This window comes from Papaver somniferum, chromosome 1 (assembly GCF_003573695.1).
Source record: "Papaver somniferum cultivar HN1 chromosome 1, ASM357369v1, whole genome shotgun sequence".
NCBI classification, from domain to species: Eukaryota; Viridiplantae; Streptophyta; class Magnoliopsida; order Ranunculales; family Papaveraceae; genus Papaver; species Papaver somniferum.
Genome location: NC_039358.1, coordinates 164,971,668 through 164,988,637, shown reverse-complemented (window position 1 = coordinate 164,988,637; position 16,970 = coordinate 164,971,668). Strand labels below are relative to the sequence as shown.

General features: G+C 35.0%; 1 protein-coding gene across 1 annotated transcript; it reads left to right on the top strand.

The window, feature by feature from the left end:
- Nucleotides 1–9,633: 9,633 nt before the first annotated feature.
- Nucleotides 9,634–15,546, top strand: LOC113306760 (E3 ubiquitin-protein ligase RMA1H1-like). Its single transcript, XM_026555675.1, has 2 exons — nucleotides 9,634–10,177; nucleotides 14,464–15,546. Exon 2 carries the CDS (start codon nucleotides 14,487–14,489, stop codon nucleotides 15,336–15,338), a length of 852 nt encoding a protein of 283 aa, XP_026411460.1. The 5' UTR covers nucleotides 9,634–10,177; nucleotides 14,464–14,486; the 3' UTR covers nucleotides 15,339–15,546.
- The last annotated feature ends 1,424 nt before the right edge of the window (nucleotides 15,547–16,970 follow it).

Here is a 16,970-nt window from a genome sequence, read left to right as displayed (position 1 = left end):
ATGCTAAGTCAAGTATTGGGCTGACTTTGTGTGATTATACATGACATACCAAAGAAGCTAGAGGACTGTATTCCACTACAACAACCAGAGAGCAACTAGAGATTGAAGAAGCTAGCTAAAGTAGCTTTCAAATGGGACACAAAGTGGAGCGTACACAAAATTTCCTTTAGAAGTAATTCAGAACCTCCTATTTTGTTGCTTATTGAAAGTATGCTGAGGCAAGACAACAAAGATATAAGATCAGTGGTGGATTTTGCAACAACACTAAATTAGTCATCAATTTTCTAGTTCAATATCTTGTTTTAGTAATGATATCAAATATATTTTGGGCGGCCAATGTACCAGTTCTTTGTAACAAGTTCCCAATCAAACATGCCTGATATGATATGCTTTACGGGAAATTTTAACTTATTCGAATCTTCAGAATTGAGACCAATATGTAATAATTTATAGAGTTATGGACAATATGGGCCATTCTTATCTATAACACGAAGGAAACCTTTTTTTCTATATAATTTTTTTTCTAGAAAGAGGAAGTCTTCTAATTCTTGTTGGAATTCTCAAGTTTTCCTTTTATCATGTTGTTTTTAATGCAAAACTAGGCATCAAGCAGGTATAGGCCCTTACACGCCATCGTTGTTAAAATCTTATCTGGTAGATATTTTTGTATATTTTTTTCGAAAAAGAGGATAACTTCAGATTATTTGATCAGTCCAAATGGATGAACTGCCCTTTCTTACCTAGCCGCTTGTTCTTAATATAATGAAATTGATAAACAACCACTAACTTCACATAATCATATAGTTAATTTTTTTTTTTTGGATAATTTTCTTTATTAGTACTAGTCAAACCACATGTAGGATGCACATGTTTGAATTTTACTCTTTTAACCACACCAAATTTGGTTAGTTTTACGAAAATCCGGTCTGTATTTCGAAAGATATCAAGTTTTTTTTAAAAAAAATTGATACATTTTTTAAATAATAGCATTTCCATGAATCTGTGAATATGTAAGGTTGAATATGTAAATAAAGCTCTAATGTACGAAGTGGTAGTTCATTTTATTATTATTATTATTATTATTATTATTATTATTATTATTATTATTATTTTTAATCACAGGATGCAGAAGAAACAACGAACAACAAATCAAAACAAAAAAATTAACTAGAAAAAGCTACATCTTCTTCCAAACTAAGACGGGAAGAAATGCAGGGAGGTTGGGAAGTTATCCACCGTTGGTGAATATTATGCTTAACAACATAGGTAGCAAGTAGATGAGAAACTTCATTTGCCTCTCGCGGAACATTAGTGAAGACCACCTGATCAGGATTGCAAGTCATCTGTTTGATTTGGTTAATATACCGAAGCAGTCTCCAGGGGACCTTAGGAAGAGAATCATTTAAGGCTAGAATCATAGTATGTGCGTCTCCTTCAATAATAATTCTATTGAACTTCATCTCAACATCAAGTGTGATATCTAACAATGCGTCCGAAGCTTCTGCTAGCATTGGGCTCATGTTATCCGCTATTTCAGCTTCGGCACAAATGAACTTACCAACATGATTTCTAGCTACAACACCACAAGAAGATCCAATTCTCTGCCAGGCTACATCCACATTAAGTTTTGTCACATCAGCAGGAGGTGGACACCATTGTTGAATCCTAATAGCAGGAGCTAATATCTGAGATGGTACCGTGACGTGACCATCAGGCTCTTCCTCAAAAAAATAAAACGTATTAAACCAATACATTCCATGCGCTATAACAGATTGAACATTGATAGGTTTTCTCTCAAACACCAGTGCATTTCTTCCCCTCCATATGGCCTATAACATACACATTCCAAGGTTGAATATGTAGTTATTATCTTGCACCAGTAACCAAGCAACCAACAAATCTTTCATATTGCCAAATGGATTATCCTGCAGTCTCAAGCTAAGAGGACAAGCAAATAAAATAGCTTGAGTAACACAACACTGAAGAAAAATATGAGAGACAGATTCCGCACGATTGTCACATAGTAAATATTCAGTCGGTACCCCTTCGATAAATCTACCAACTTTACTTGAAACTCCAAGTCCTTCTTTCACCACCCTCCAAGCAAAGTTTAGTATTCTAGGAGCTAGTTATTCACAACCCAAAATTTTTTCTACGGAAAAGAATCATCATTAAGCATAGAAGACTCTCTCGAGTTTTCATGGAGAACTTTCTGAAAAGATTGAGCAGTAAAATCACTGTGTGAAGTAAGACACCAGATTAATTTATCTTCCTCCCTCTATTAATATATATTTATTTTAAGAATATGCTCAGCTTCATACGACTCAAAAACATGCATAATCAACTCTTGGTTCCAAGCTGTACCATCACTGTTCATCAAATCCCCAACCAACTGGATATTCAGAGCATTAAGAAACGACGTCGTAGGAGTGAAACCAGATAAGCTAGAAATCCACGGATCATTCCAAATGCTGACCTAGTTTCCTTTCCCAATAAGCCACATGCACCCTCCCTTTAACTGAGGTCTAGTACCTAGCATTGCCGCCCAAGTAGATGTGCACTTCTGTGGCTTCTTAGATGCCAAAAATAAAATATTCCTCAAGTAATTAGCCTTCAAGATTCTACACCACAGAGCCTCTTGATTCTGTAAAAACCTCCAAGTCAATTTTGCCACCAAAGCCTTGTTTAATTCTTCCAAATATCGTAAGCCATGACCACCCACTCCCACTATGTGAAGTGGTAGTTGATATTGAAAAGTTACACCAAGCTATTTTGTCCTTAACCAACCAAAATAACCCTTTTCTTTATATTAGTATATAGTATAAGATTATTTCCACAAAAAAAACCGGTTTTCAACCTTTCTCTGGCAAAAAAATAAAATAAAATAAAAAATTCTAGTTCAAGCTTGTCTTGGTTCACACTTTTATGATCATCTTTATTACAACTTGTGATTAAATCTATGTTTTATTCTGTATATCTTTGATCGTTCTTATTTCTTTTTACTTTCTTCTAGCTATCTGGTGTTTTGGTTTATTAATGGCTAAATAATTTCCTTGTTTCCCCTACTTGCGTTTGCAGATTGGTTATCTCTAATGGCTTTTGCCTCAGTTTATACTGTGATTATAGCTTTTGCTGAGTTCGTCTTCAAGCTTTTGCTTATTGGTTTAGTTCATGTTGGTATCGATGGTTTCAGAGGCATGGTGTTGGAGATTTCTCGAACCTGTGTCAACTCAACGATTCATTGCTTCAGTATATCCCGCACACAAGAATTTTCAAAAAATTCAAATTTCAAAAAAGTCAAAAGGAAACGATATGTTTGGTATCTGATTGCGTTAATTATGGGATTTTCCAGCTGCATTACTTACCATTTCAACACAAATACGATTAATGTTTGTTACCATACTAAAAGCGATGCAATATTATCGCATTCTATTCTACCACCTCATGTTTATCACTTTTACCCTCAAAACCCTAACTGTTACATAGAGATACCTTCCTTTGCAGCCAAAACTGTTAAACCTAATACCTTTCGATCTATGTCTGCTAATATGCAACCCAAAGACAAAGCAATCAATATGGAAGAGGGTAGCTCTAGCCAAGTGAGTGAGCTAGTTAACGAGTTCAAGAAAGCAACACTGGAGCTTGGTGACACGAATGAAGTTGTTGTGGTTATACAAAGCAATATCACTAATGAAGAAGAAGAAGACTCAAACTGGGAAGCTAGTGCAATTGGGAAAGTCATAATAGAAGGGAGAATGAATTATGATACAGTCATGAAGTACATCGATTTTACTTGTCCTTTTCTAAAACCAGAAGACTTAAGAGTTGTTGAGTTGGAGCCTAATATTATGATTTTTAAGTTTATCAATTGGGATTTTCTGAACACAGTGATTAATGAAAGGCCCTAGAATGTTAACAACTTTCTTCTAGTCGTGCATGACTATATTCCTGGCATGATCTACACGGAAAAGCACTTGAATTTTCAACACTTTTGGGTTCAACTAAAATATCTTCTTCCTGAACATATGAATGTATCATCAGTTACAAAAATTGGAGAATTATTGGGTGAAGTAGTAGCAATCGAGCCTAAAGATGCAGTGCCAATAGGCAGTGACCCTGTCAAAGTTTGTGTAAATGTGGATCTCTCCATGCCGATGCGCAGAGGTATCAAGTGCACCACCAATGCTGGTACAGCTAAATGGCAGAAGCTCTTTTTTGAGCGTCAACCAAAGAATATTTGCACAGAATGTTACATCATCAATCACTCAAACGGTGCTTGTAAAGATGCAACTATCTTTCTTAAAAAGGCTCATGAAAAACCATATTTTGTTGGTAACATCAATAATATTCGCAAGAACATTAAAGTAATCAATAGAGAAGCTGCTCCAGCTGTCAAGACGAATCAGAAGAAGTTTTCCAAATCAACTATCTTTGTCCCTCCTAAAGATGGTGAAAAAATTAATTTGGAATCTCTACTTCTACAGGAAATTCATGTCACTGAAGAGGATAGCAGGCTGGGTAAGATACATAGGATTGAGGCTTCTAATGCTGAGGCGACTGATACTGCTGAGTCTTCATCATCAAAAGCCAATAATGATACCAACATGGCAAACCAGGCAACTCACAGGGTCACAGTGAAAGATAACCATTCATCTCACTCAAACATGGGGAATCAGGTATTTTTGTTCTCAGTTTTTTTCAAACAAGCTAATTTCTATTCTCATAAAATTTCAGTGGTTAATACTAGGTCTAGGGATGCTTTTAATATAGTGCATGGTTTTCAACACATATAAGTTAATTGTATTTCGGTTTTACATGTGCATCACATTTACTTTCATTATTTTTCTTGCATAACTAGGTTTAATCAACATATCAAGCTTCTAGAAACTATAGCCTACTCTCAGTCACTTTTTATTCTTCATAAAATGAGATTAATTGCTTGGAATGTCCAAGGACTTAAAACTCAGGCTACTAGGGATCGTCTTAGAAATCTTATTAGAACCCAAAATCCAGATATGTTATTTCTTTGTGAAACCAAAGTAATTGAAGATAAGATGAAATCTTTATTATCTCCTCTCAGATTTCCTAATGCCAGATACTTACAACCAATTGGTCTTTCTGGTGGTTTGGTACTTTTGTGGAAAGATGGATTTATTTGTGATATTGTAAGCTGTGAAAATAATATGATACATGCAGTTATACAAAGTGATCCAAGTCAGCAAGAATGGTTAATCTCCTTCATGTATGGATTCTGCAATTATTCTAAGAAGAAAGAGCAATGAGACTTCATTAAAGATATTGGGATTAACATTTCTCAACCTTGGGTGCTTCTAGGAGATTTGAATTTTCATCTGAATGATAATGTTTCTTCTTCTTATGCTTCCCCTTCTTCTGGTGATGGCTTGGTCAATTCTATAATTCAAGAAGTTGGTCTGGAGGATATGGGATTCATTGGAAGAGAACATACTTGGTCTAGTAACAACAAAGGAACAGACATTAGAAGATCAAGAGTTGATATGGCTTTAGCTAATGCACACTGGAGTAACCAATTTCAAGATTCAAAACTACTTCACTTAAGTCAGAATGGAAGTGATCACTGTCCCATAATGCTTGTAACTGATTACTCTCAACCCAAATTATGGAAACCCTTCAAGTTCTTCTTTATTTGGTTACAAGACAGAATGTGTAAGGAGGAAATAACAAAAGCTTGGGACAACTCAGTTCAAGGTTCAACAACACACAAGTTCATCAAGAGACTCCAGTTCACTAGGAAGGCTCTTTCAAAATGGAACAAAAAACATTTTGGTTATATCAATAAGAATGTGGATCACTTTCAAAAACAGTTAGATGAGATACAAGCACAACCTTTCTCAAGAGCTAACACTGCTAAAGCTGAAGAGATATCTAAAGAATTAGATAAATGACACCAGATTCAAAATGATTTCAACAAGCAAAAGTCAAGGGACAAATTTATCAAAGAAATGGACTACAATACCAATTATTTTCATACTTTAACAAAAAGGAAAAGGGCTAGGAACAATATTGATCCCTTAAAAGATATTAATGGTAATTGGGTTCACTCTAGAGAAGATGTTTCCTTACTTCTAACTAATCATTTTATGAACATCAGTACTTCTACTTCTCCAGGTATTGAAGAACATCATTATTCTCTCATTCCTACTTTAATCACATAAGAGGAAAACATTTTACTTCTTACAATTCCATCTGATGAGGAAATTCATAAAACACTTAAAGGCATGGAAAGTTGGTCTGCTCCAGGACCTGAAGGATTTTAAGCAGGTTTCTACAAATCACAGTAGATTACAATGGGGGAAGATGTTTGTAATGTGGTGAAAAATTTCTTTTACTCAAAGCAGATGCCAAGACAACTGAATAAGACCTATATATCTCTTATTCCTAAGAAGAGTAAACCAAATACTCCCTCTGATTTTAGGCCCATAGGATTGTGTAACACTTCTTATAAGATTATTTCTAAAATCTTAGTTAACAGGATGAAGCCTTTCATGGATAAAATAATTTCTCCATATCAAGCTGCTTATATGTCAGGCAGATTAATAAATGGTAACACAATTATAGCCCATGAAATTATTCATTCCATGAAAAGGAAATAAGGAGAAGGAGGTTGGTTAGCTCTCAAGTTAGACATGTCTAAGGCATTTGACAGATTAGAATGGTCTTTCTTAATGAAAATTCTGAGCAGTTTTGGATCATCTGAAGATTGGTGTCAGTTAATACATCAATGTATAAGCACTACCTCTCTTTCTGTGCTTGTTAATGGGTCTCCATGCAATGATTTTCATCCAACAAGAGGTATAAGACAAGGTGACCCCTTATATCCATACTTATTCATTCTTGCAATGGAGTGGTTTTCTAGAACAATGGTTGATGCTCATAATAACAAAAGTATTCAAGGAATTGCAGCAGCTAGAGGAGCACCACCAATTAATCACCTGCTTTTTGCAGATGATTGTCTCATTTTTACTCATGCCAATTTAACCAGTGTGAATAATATCCTTCAAGTTTTGCAGGATTTTAGTTCTCAATCTGGTCAGGTCATTAATTTTGACAAATCAGCTGTCCATTTTAGCAATAATCTGGATCCTAGCACTTGCAACACTCTAAGTCAAATCTTAGGTGTTAAACTTATGGATAAAAATGAGAAATATTTGGGCTCTCCTCTCTTCATTGGTAAATCTAAAGTTCAAGCCTTTGCAAATATTCAGATTGCTTTTGAAAGAAGATTGGGTACTTGGCAGGGTACAAGAATGCATCAAGCTGGCAGAACCACTATGGTAAAGGCAGTCCTTAATTCCATTCCAACTTATCGAATGAGCACTTTTAAAATGCCTAAAAATCTCTTGAAGAAGTTAGACTAAATTCAAAGGAGATTTTGGTGGGGATACAAATCCAATAGAGACACTAACCTTATTGCTTGGCAAAGTATGTGCATATCTAAAGATCTTGGAGGTTTAGCTTTCAGGGATCTAGAGATGTTAAATCATGCCTTACTTACCAAATTGGCATGGAGAATTCAACACCAGCAAGATCAGTTACTGGGTAAACTTCTAAAAGCTAAATATTTCAAAAATGAAGAATTTCTTCACATTGCTGCTGAGAAGAATAACTCTTCATGGGTATGGAAAGGGATTCAACAAGGTTTGTTTATACTACAACAACACTGCAACTTTGAAGTTAACAATGGAAAAACAACAAGAATATGGATGGATAGGTGGATTATAGGTTTACAGGAAAAAATTGAACCAATTGATCCTTCTCATCTACAATATGTGTTTGTGAATGAACTAATTATTGCTGAAGCTAATACATGGAATATACCTCTCCTTAATACACTGTTTGCACCTGAAGTGGTGGAAAAGATTAAAGTAATGCAGTTATCTTTATATGAAGATGATGTTCTCAAATGGCTTCCTTCAAGAGATGGAAACTTCACTGTCAAAAGTACTTATAACAAGTTGACAGAAAACAGAATTCAACATCATATTGCTACTAGTAATGTGCCTAAGGAAGTCTGGAAATCTTTATGGAAACTACAACAGCCCCACAAGATCAAACGTTTCATATGGAAGTGTCTTAAGGATGTGGTTCCAACCAAGGAAAGGATTTCTCAGTACAATCACAACATTGATAACTACTGCAACATCTGCAATCATCAAAATGAGTCATTATTTCACTTGCTTATTTCCTGCAATCATGCCAAAGCTGTCTGGAACTCTCTTAACATCAACATTGCAGAAGTCATTGCAAACTATAACAGTGTAAGAGATTGGATTATCTCTTGGTTCTCTAAAGTCAACAACTCTAACATGGAGGATCTGGAGAGATGGAGGCATACTCTTATGGTTGCTTGCTGGATCATATGGAAAGAAAGATGTGATAATATCTTTCAAAATAAATCTCTTACTCCTGCTACCACAGTTTCTAGAATTACGCATCAATTAGCTAGTCTCAGAAACATAGAAAGCCCTTCGGTAATAAGTAGTGCTTATATTTTAGATACTACAACAACTGTTAGGGTTCAACTAGATGACACATTACCATTCACAGTCTACACTGATGCCTCTTTTGATCACTCTACTAATACTTGTGGCACTAGCATGGTGCTTTTCTCTGATGCAGGTGAAACAAAAGGATTCAGAGGCTCCTATGCAGATAGAGTAATAGATGCAGAAGATGGAGAATGTATGGCTATAGTGGAAGCACTCAGCTGGATCAAAGCCGCAGGAAGAGATAGAGTTAAAGTAATTGTTGATGCGGAAAATGTAGTTAAATCCATTCTATCTGAAGATTCTTTTATTAGATGGGAAAATACAAAGTTTATTAGAGATATTAAGCTTCTCAATAACTCCTTCATTAGTTGTCAATTTATTCATGTCAGGAGGGATAGTAATAATCTGGCAGATGCTGTTGCTAAGAAAGTGAGAAGAGAGAAATCGTCTATTGATGTTTCTCAGAATGTTTTAAGTTGTTTACAAACCTTTTTAGGCATGCATTTTGAACCTGCCAATTATTAATAAAATGTTCTCAGTTATCCAAAAAGAAAGTATAAGATTATTTCAAAAGGCCATTATAAGATTATTTCTTTAGATTTAAAAAAAAATTGAAAAATTGAAATTAATTTAGATAATTTTGGCATGATAATTGCAATTATTTCAAAATTCATCTAATAGCTCTTCCTATAATTTAACACCTCTGGATGAAGACTGGATCAATAGTTACCAGATGATAAAGGAAAAACGAAATCCTATGTATCTGTACATGAACGTCCGAAATTGTTTTATGTCATTTCAACAGGAATAAAAATAAAAGGACTTCATTGATTCAAAGACATGTGTTTGACATAAAACTGCAGCTGCTTAAAAATAAACGCATATCTATTAGAATTGACGTAGCACCACATTGCGACCTCTGATTTTTTTTTCTTTTTTTCCGTAAAACGTGAATTAATTCCAGATACAAGTTTTTTCTTATTTCAACACTTTTGTATTTACGCAAACCACTTTCTTTTCATGATCTATCCATTTCAACACAAGTAAAATTGCGCATATACGCAAGTTCTTTTAATACTAGTTAGGAACTAGTTCCATTGAGGATCATTGATTAGATTGAGAAGCAACCTTGTAAACAATTTACAAGTTTTAACGATCACACGCTGTGGTGTATGTCATGGATAACAGTCTAATTGATGGTGCAATCCTGCTAGGCTAGCATCATCAACCGATCTCCTTTGCAAAATTTCTTAGTTTTCATACTCAACCCTAGAAGAAGTCGTCAGCTAGCACGCACCATACCTTATCAGTGCGTGGTTTACGCGGGCCAGTTGCTATGGAGAGAGAATTTTCACCCCTTGAGTGAAACCATAAGACGTTTCTTTACACTTTTACAGTTACACCGACTTTTTTTTACGTTATCTTATTTTTTTTCTATATATACACACAACTCGAAGATCTTTTCTTCCTCAACACATTTCTCCCGCTTCAAAATCTTCATTTCCACTTCTCCTTCTTCATTTCCTTGTACCACTTATCATTTGATTCTGTTATTGATCCTCGATTGAAGTTTTGATTTCAGTCTCTTTTTATATCAACCGAACGAATCCGATTCGATCGAAGCAGCAGAAGACCTCTTCAACTCAAAGGTTAGGAATCGTAATCACTATTTTTCGTATTGAAATTTACCCGTGTTCGTTGAAATTTATGTTATGTATGCCTGTTATTGATGGAGAATGTCGTTTATCTTTTGTTATTTCCATGCATAATTTGATTCTTCATTTGTGATTTTTATGGTTTATGACGTTGTTGTTGAAGGGTCTGAATTTCATTGCTATTGAGAACAAATGGATGTTTCTGTTATTTGTTGCAATTTGGTAAAAAGGAATTTTGGAAATTATTATTTGATTGCTCTGTTGATTAGCTGCGTGTGATTGGCCTTAAAATCAATGATATCAATCACAATAGTCTCTGCAATAGAAGACTTGAATGGTCTCCTTATTTCTGGATCTCTATCTGTTCTTTGGCTCAAGTTTAGGGGATATAGTTGGAGCTATATCTGTCATTTCCCTCATGGACTATTTTAAAACCCGGAAACTTCTATTCTTTTCTGAGTTGGATTCGTCTGTTTGGATTCTCAATAATATACCCTTCTCAACGAAAAAATCAATGTCAATTCCATCTTCTTCTCCTTCTTCTTCTTTAATATGGAAACGAATCTCAACTATCTGATAAAAAAATTTGTCTCAATTTCTCAATCGTTGTCAGTTTTCAGTCCATAACTTCTCAAGTCATCCTAATAAGCACTGTATCAACAGTATTAGTATTTTTGTCTCTTGGAGACATAAATTTAGGGCAAACTATCTCATCCACTATGACGACATCTTCGATCAGAAATTTAACAATATTTGTTCTGCTAAAAACTTATCTCTAGTGACGTTTATGAGACCTTGCCGCTTTTGTCCTGATCCTAATTATTGGCTCTGACTGAACACAGAAGCCATTTGTTTTAAAATAATTCAACATTTATTTTATTCAATATAATAATTTTCATAAAGAATATAAAGAGCTTCCTAGGCAATTTTATTTAGAAATGTTTTTCCAGGAATGAGTTCTGTATATACAAAGACTGCAAACAATTAGCAGTTTATAGGATTTGAGTATTAAAAATCATTGTCTGTGAAACTTTCTTTCCAAGCGTTTTCTTTTTGAACCAGATTGCCCATGTTTCTAGAATTTGTATCCTAGAGTGTTGGATGAAAACACAACATTTCAGTCTTAAGTTGTGAGGTGAAGGTTGCATATTGCCTTGCTTCTATTGCCTAGACTTGTCATTTTCTAAAACATGAATCAGCATTGGGATCATAAGCTACAGATCACCTAGATTCTTTAGTGGCAAACTTTTCTCAACTCCCACCTTGTGAGCTTGTTCAGAATTAAGAGTGTCCTAAATTTGTTTTCTTTTGACTTGTCGAATATAATTGAACCTGATGAAGGGGGTATAATTTATTTTACGAGTAGATAGATAGACAAGAGGATTCAGACAGTGTGATATTGATTTGATTCCGTGATTTTTAGATGTTATGTGATTCATTTGCTAGATTAGTTACAGTTTTAACCTTAACATATGTTGGAACACTTATAATCTTTTTAATAATTTAATCTCATCTTTCCTTTTGATATTTGATTACTTCAGAAGTTTTAAATTCTGAAAAAATTGAAAAGTTGAATCTTGAGAAATGTCATTATCTAACTAGTAAAGTAACAAAACTAATTGCTATCTTCACAACCAACCCACTTCTTAGTAGAAGAAATAAGAAGATATATTTTTGGTAAATTCTTTACTTTTAAGTTTTAATTGAAGATGATAGTGGCCATGAGCTCTTTACAGTTCTAAACATGTAAGATTGAAACACCTACTTAACGAGTAAAACACACTTTAGGAAATATTTTGCAAACTAAAGCACGTCTTACCTGGACTGCTTAGTTTTCTTGTGATCCATCTCTATGTGTTATATTGCAATTTGTAATGTCGAGACAAAGATGCTAGCACACCAGAAAAACCTGGCTGGGTGTGCACATAATTTATAAAATATAATAACACGGAAAGCATTAAACTGAAATCTTTTAAGCGTCTCCCAGTGATGTGATGGCTAGGCCAAGACAGACTAGAAGGATTTAAGATGGTGGGTTCCAATGTCTGTCTATTGGGTAGGCATTAGTTGCATTCCTCCTAGTGGGTTAGGACCATTAGGTTGGTGGGACATTGTTGCATGCTAGCCTTAAGTTAAATAGATTCAGATAAGTTTTTGTTTCATGGGCACTTCTGTCTCATGAATAGTTTCTTTGATGGAATGATCTCCACGATTTAAGTCTTCAAGATCCTAGTTTTTCTCTGTGATCCTGGATCACATCATAGACAATTTAGATTTTTTGACAATTGGATATATAAAGAGTGTTGTTATTTCCCCCTCCTAAAATTTGAGGAATTTGTGAACCATTATGGGTGAAGGGAGAACGGTGAATGTGATGCCCCACTGAGGGAGGAGAATAACATGTTTCTTTTCTCCCTTCCCTGAATACCTTCCTACTCTCCTCCCAGCTTTAGGTGTCACTCTGCTGAAACATGAAAGGTTGAAAGTTATAAATTAGCTTAATTACCATACACTCTTGGAGAAAGTAAGAAGAAGAATGAACAATCGTTGGGTTCTATTTCTAAAGTTAAACTTGTCTACTTCTTATTGGGTTAGGGATTGGGTATCATTGGGCTTGTAATACACAAGTTGTCTACTTCTTAGTTCTTCTTCTTTGTGACGAAGTTTGTGAAGTTTCTCACTTACTACTTATGATTGTGCCAGTGTAGGCACCTTTTGTTGACAAAATTCTCTTGATGGTCACACCATTGTTGGATTGTGAACATCTTACCGTTCCTTTTACTCCATTTGGATTCTTCTGCAATCACCTCTGCCTTGGTATTATTAATTCACACTTTACACTTTTTTTCTCTCAGTAGGTTTGGTTGTTTCCCAATTCCAAACTTATGTTTCTATAATTAGTTCACTAACTTTAACACATTTTGGTTTTCCCTTCTATTGACACTTAAATTGCATATCATAGGTTCCAGTAGGTTTATGCTGGTCCCCCACTATTATTACCCCTCATCTCCTTTTCAATCTCAAGACTTAATGTGTCGACCATTTAACTTCACTTGTTTTCAACTAAGGAAAATATACAGTCTAAGCCTGTAAGGTCAGCATCTAAATAGAATTTTCTCTGTACCATTTTGAATGAATAATGTTTTGCCAGGCAGGCACAAGTGAAGACTATCTTATTTACATCGTTAGATTTTATTCAAAAACCGAGGGGTATGCTCAAACAACAATGATGAAAAGGACCAACTTAAAAACTGTTACTATTAGATCAACAATTGACTGATCTCTATAAGCTTTAGATCTGTTCAGCATCTACCTTGAGCAGTGAAATACTTAGCTGAGAGGTAGAGAGGAGTTTGTTTCATATTTTAAAGTACTAAGATAATTGTACCTCTTCTTTCTTTTTCATTTGGTTTAAGAAGTTGAGAGTCTTGTGACTTAGTAACACCACAATCTTGATTCTTTTTGAGAATATTTCTGTTGTTAGATGCTACTTTCCTTTTTGTGTGTGCCTTTACATGATTATTTGATATACATTGAGTGCCAGTTGCGTTTATAAACTTGCCAAATGACTAGATTGATTAAATTAAGTTGCCAACTTGATACTTTGCTCTTTCAAAAAAAATTGATATTTTGCTAGAGGGGGCATAAGTATATCAAATTTGTGTTTGTCTATTCTAGTTTCCTTAATATGGGATAAGGATGTACTATTATGATAATGATAATTAATATCAGCACTTATAGCTTGATGGGGATTTAGTATTTGTATATTACTTCTATAGATATCTTCTTCTGCTAGATTAGATTAACTGTGTTATTAATGTAATATGAAGCATAGTGAATATTTGGAAAAAGGAAAACAGTTGTCCAATCGTCCAATCAAAACTTATCTTTTATCACTCCCTTTAGACTTAATATATGAGTCACTGGTCTCATGATCATCTTTTCCAAACCACAAAAGGACATCTTGGATTCGTTTGTATTCAAATGGCTCCACACGTTAGGAATATCACTTCCACTTTTATGCATCCTTGAGTATAGTTGGATACCCATGGTAGATATAGCGGTCCACAAGCTAGTGATTTGTTTAACTTCCAAGTCACCGAATAACAGCTTAACCTTTGGGTAATTACCATTAGTTGTACTTCACATGAGTTGCGTAACATTACAGTAAATTCCATTGACTTGAATAATTATTTGATACAGACACGTGTATTAATGCTCTATAAACTCTCTTTCTTCCCTTTCCTTTTCTTACTCTTCTTTTGAATTGCACTTTTCAGCTGAAACAAGAGATTATTTGGCTATGGAGCAATACTTTCACGAAATCATGGCACAGCAAGCAGATGGAAATGGAATTCAACCACAGAAGTGGAAATCAGTTTCAGCTGCGGCAGCTGCGGCAGCTGCTGATGCAGTTACCACTACTCCCTTAGACAACTCAGTTAATGCTTGTTTTGACTGCAATATTTGTTTAGAAAATGCTCACGAACCTGTTGTCACTCTTTGTGGACATCTTTATTGCTGGTCGTGTATCTATAAATGGCTTCACTTACAGAAAGCCACCAAGGAACCCGAGAATCAACCCTTGTGCCCTGTGTGTAAAGCTAGTGTCTCCTTGTCTTCACTAGTTCCTCTCTATGGACGTGGTCGTGGTCAGCGATCATCTGCATCTGAAGTTGAACCTGATAAGAAAGGACCTTTTCCTGGATTACAAATTCCATGCAGACCTTCAGCTTGTGGTGCACACGCCCTAACGGCAGCTACACCATCACGAACTATTCCTCGTCAACTTCATCAACGAAATCTCATTGAGTCACAGACACGGCAACAACATCAACATCGTCATGATCAACCCTATTTTAATCAGCAACCGATGTTTAACCTCGGTGGGACAACAACAATGAACGCATTTAATCCAGTGGTTGAAATGTTTGGAGACATGGTTTTTGCAAGAGTATTTGGTAACTCGGAGACGGCTAATATGTATGGGTATCAATACCCTATGAGTGGTAGTGGTAGTAGTAGAACATCATACTCTCAAGCAGGGAATAGTAGTCCTAGAGTGAGAAGACAGGAGATGCAAGCAGAGAAATCCCTCAACAGAATTTCAATCTTCCTTTTCTGTTGCTTTGTTCTGTGCCTACTCTTGTTTTGATCAAGCAGGGAGTAGCTCCTACTTACCACTCCTGATATATCCTCTTTATACATCATCTTGTACACATTGTAAAAAGTGAAGGGGTATAGGATAAAGCTAATAGTAGTTGTAATGTAATAGTAGTGAAAACCAATACCAACCCGCATGGGGTTTTTCTTCATAATTGTCACCGGACTGTTCTCCTAAATTGGATTTTCCTTTTATTCAACCGTCTTTTCCCGCTTTTCCTAGGATGCACCCAAATCTTTTCTTCAAACCTTTAATATCCTAAGTCATACGATCCTCACGTCGCGCGGGGACGACCCTTAGACTAGAAGTGTAAAATACCTTGTTCTCAATTGTTCTCTCTCCTCTAATTTTGTTTCAAAACCCAATCCCAACAAGAGCAAATCCTCTTTTCTCTCACAAAATTAATAAATTTATGCCGGAGAAAAAATTTGGGAAAATAAAAACAAACAGAAACTCGGAAAAAGAAATGCTCAATAAATTTGTAAACTTCTCATATTTTTCCGGAAAAAAAAACTAAGCTAAACCTAAGATTTCAATCCTTCTTAATTCTCTCAAGCATTAAATCGTATCATATGAATTTTAGGGTTCTGATTCTATTATCTTTATTTTCTCCACGACATCCTCTTTTCCTTTCCCTATTTTTATCTTTCAGTTTTCGCGATTTTTAAGGTTTCTCTCGTTTTATGGTTTAATGCTTACATCATTGATAATTTTGATGATTCTGTTGAAGATATTAGATCAATTATGATTTTCCTCAATAAAGAATGTAAGATTTCTGTCTACATTTGTTTTTGTTCTTGCTTGATTAATTCAATTGGTTTGTATACAATTTCTGTGAGATTTTCATCTCATTCCATCGTATATGACATGCATGTGGCTAAAAAGGAGAATCCCAGTGGAGTGGATGATTGTAGACCAATTGGTTGCTGCAATATGGTGAAGATACGCGATATTATAGGCCCAGAATTGATTTATCTTGTTATTATTTATGATTGCCAGCAATAATAATGAATCTAATCTCAACTCCTATACAAAACAACTAATTATTTTATGTAGGAATTACCTATAGATCCTATTATAGTGTTCTTAGTTAGTGGCAGGTCCACCCACTAAAGCCCAATAACCAGAGGTCCATAATTAAAAGAAAGAAGAAAAATGGACCCAATTTTTTATCACTTGGTCCTGTACACGTGCGAAACTAGGAAAATATTTTCGATAAATGTTTGGATTACCCTTCATACATAATAACGATAAGACTAAATCAGTCACAGAGATTTTCATTTTCTCTTTCCACAACTCCAGCTCTGCGTTGAAGATCGAAGAAACTCCATTTGAAAGCATCACCGACGAGTTTTATTGAATGAATCATCAATAAAATCCAACAAACAAGATAAGTTTCATCTATTTTGATTGTTTAATTCGGTCGTAATCCTTGATTTATCAGTTTGGATAAGAATTTACAGAAAAATCTATGGTTTCAGAAACCCTATTAGCACTAAATTCACTTTGAATTCCTAACTCGATTCACAATTAGTTTTTAGATCTGTAATCTCATTTCCTTTCTCGGTGATTTTAGCTAAAGATTGGTTGTATAGATCTGAGTTGTTGATGTTTGATTGTAGA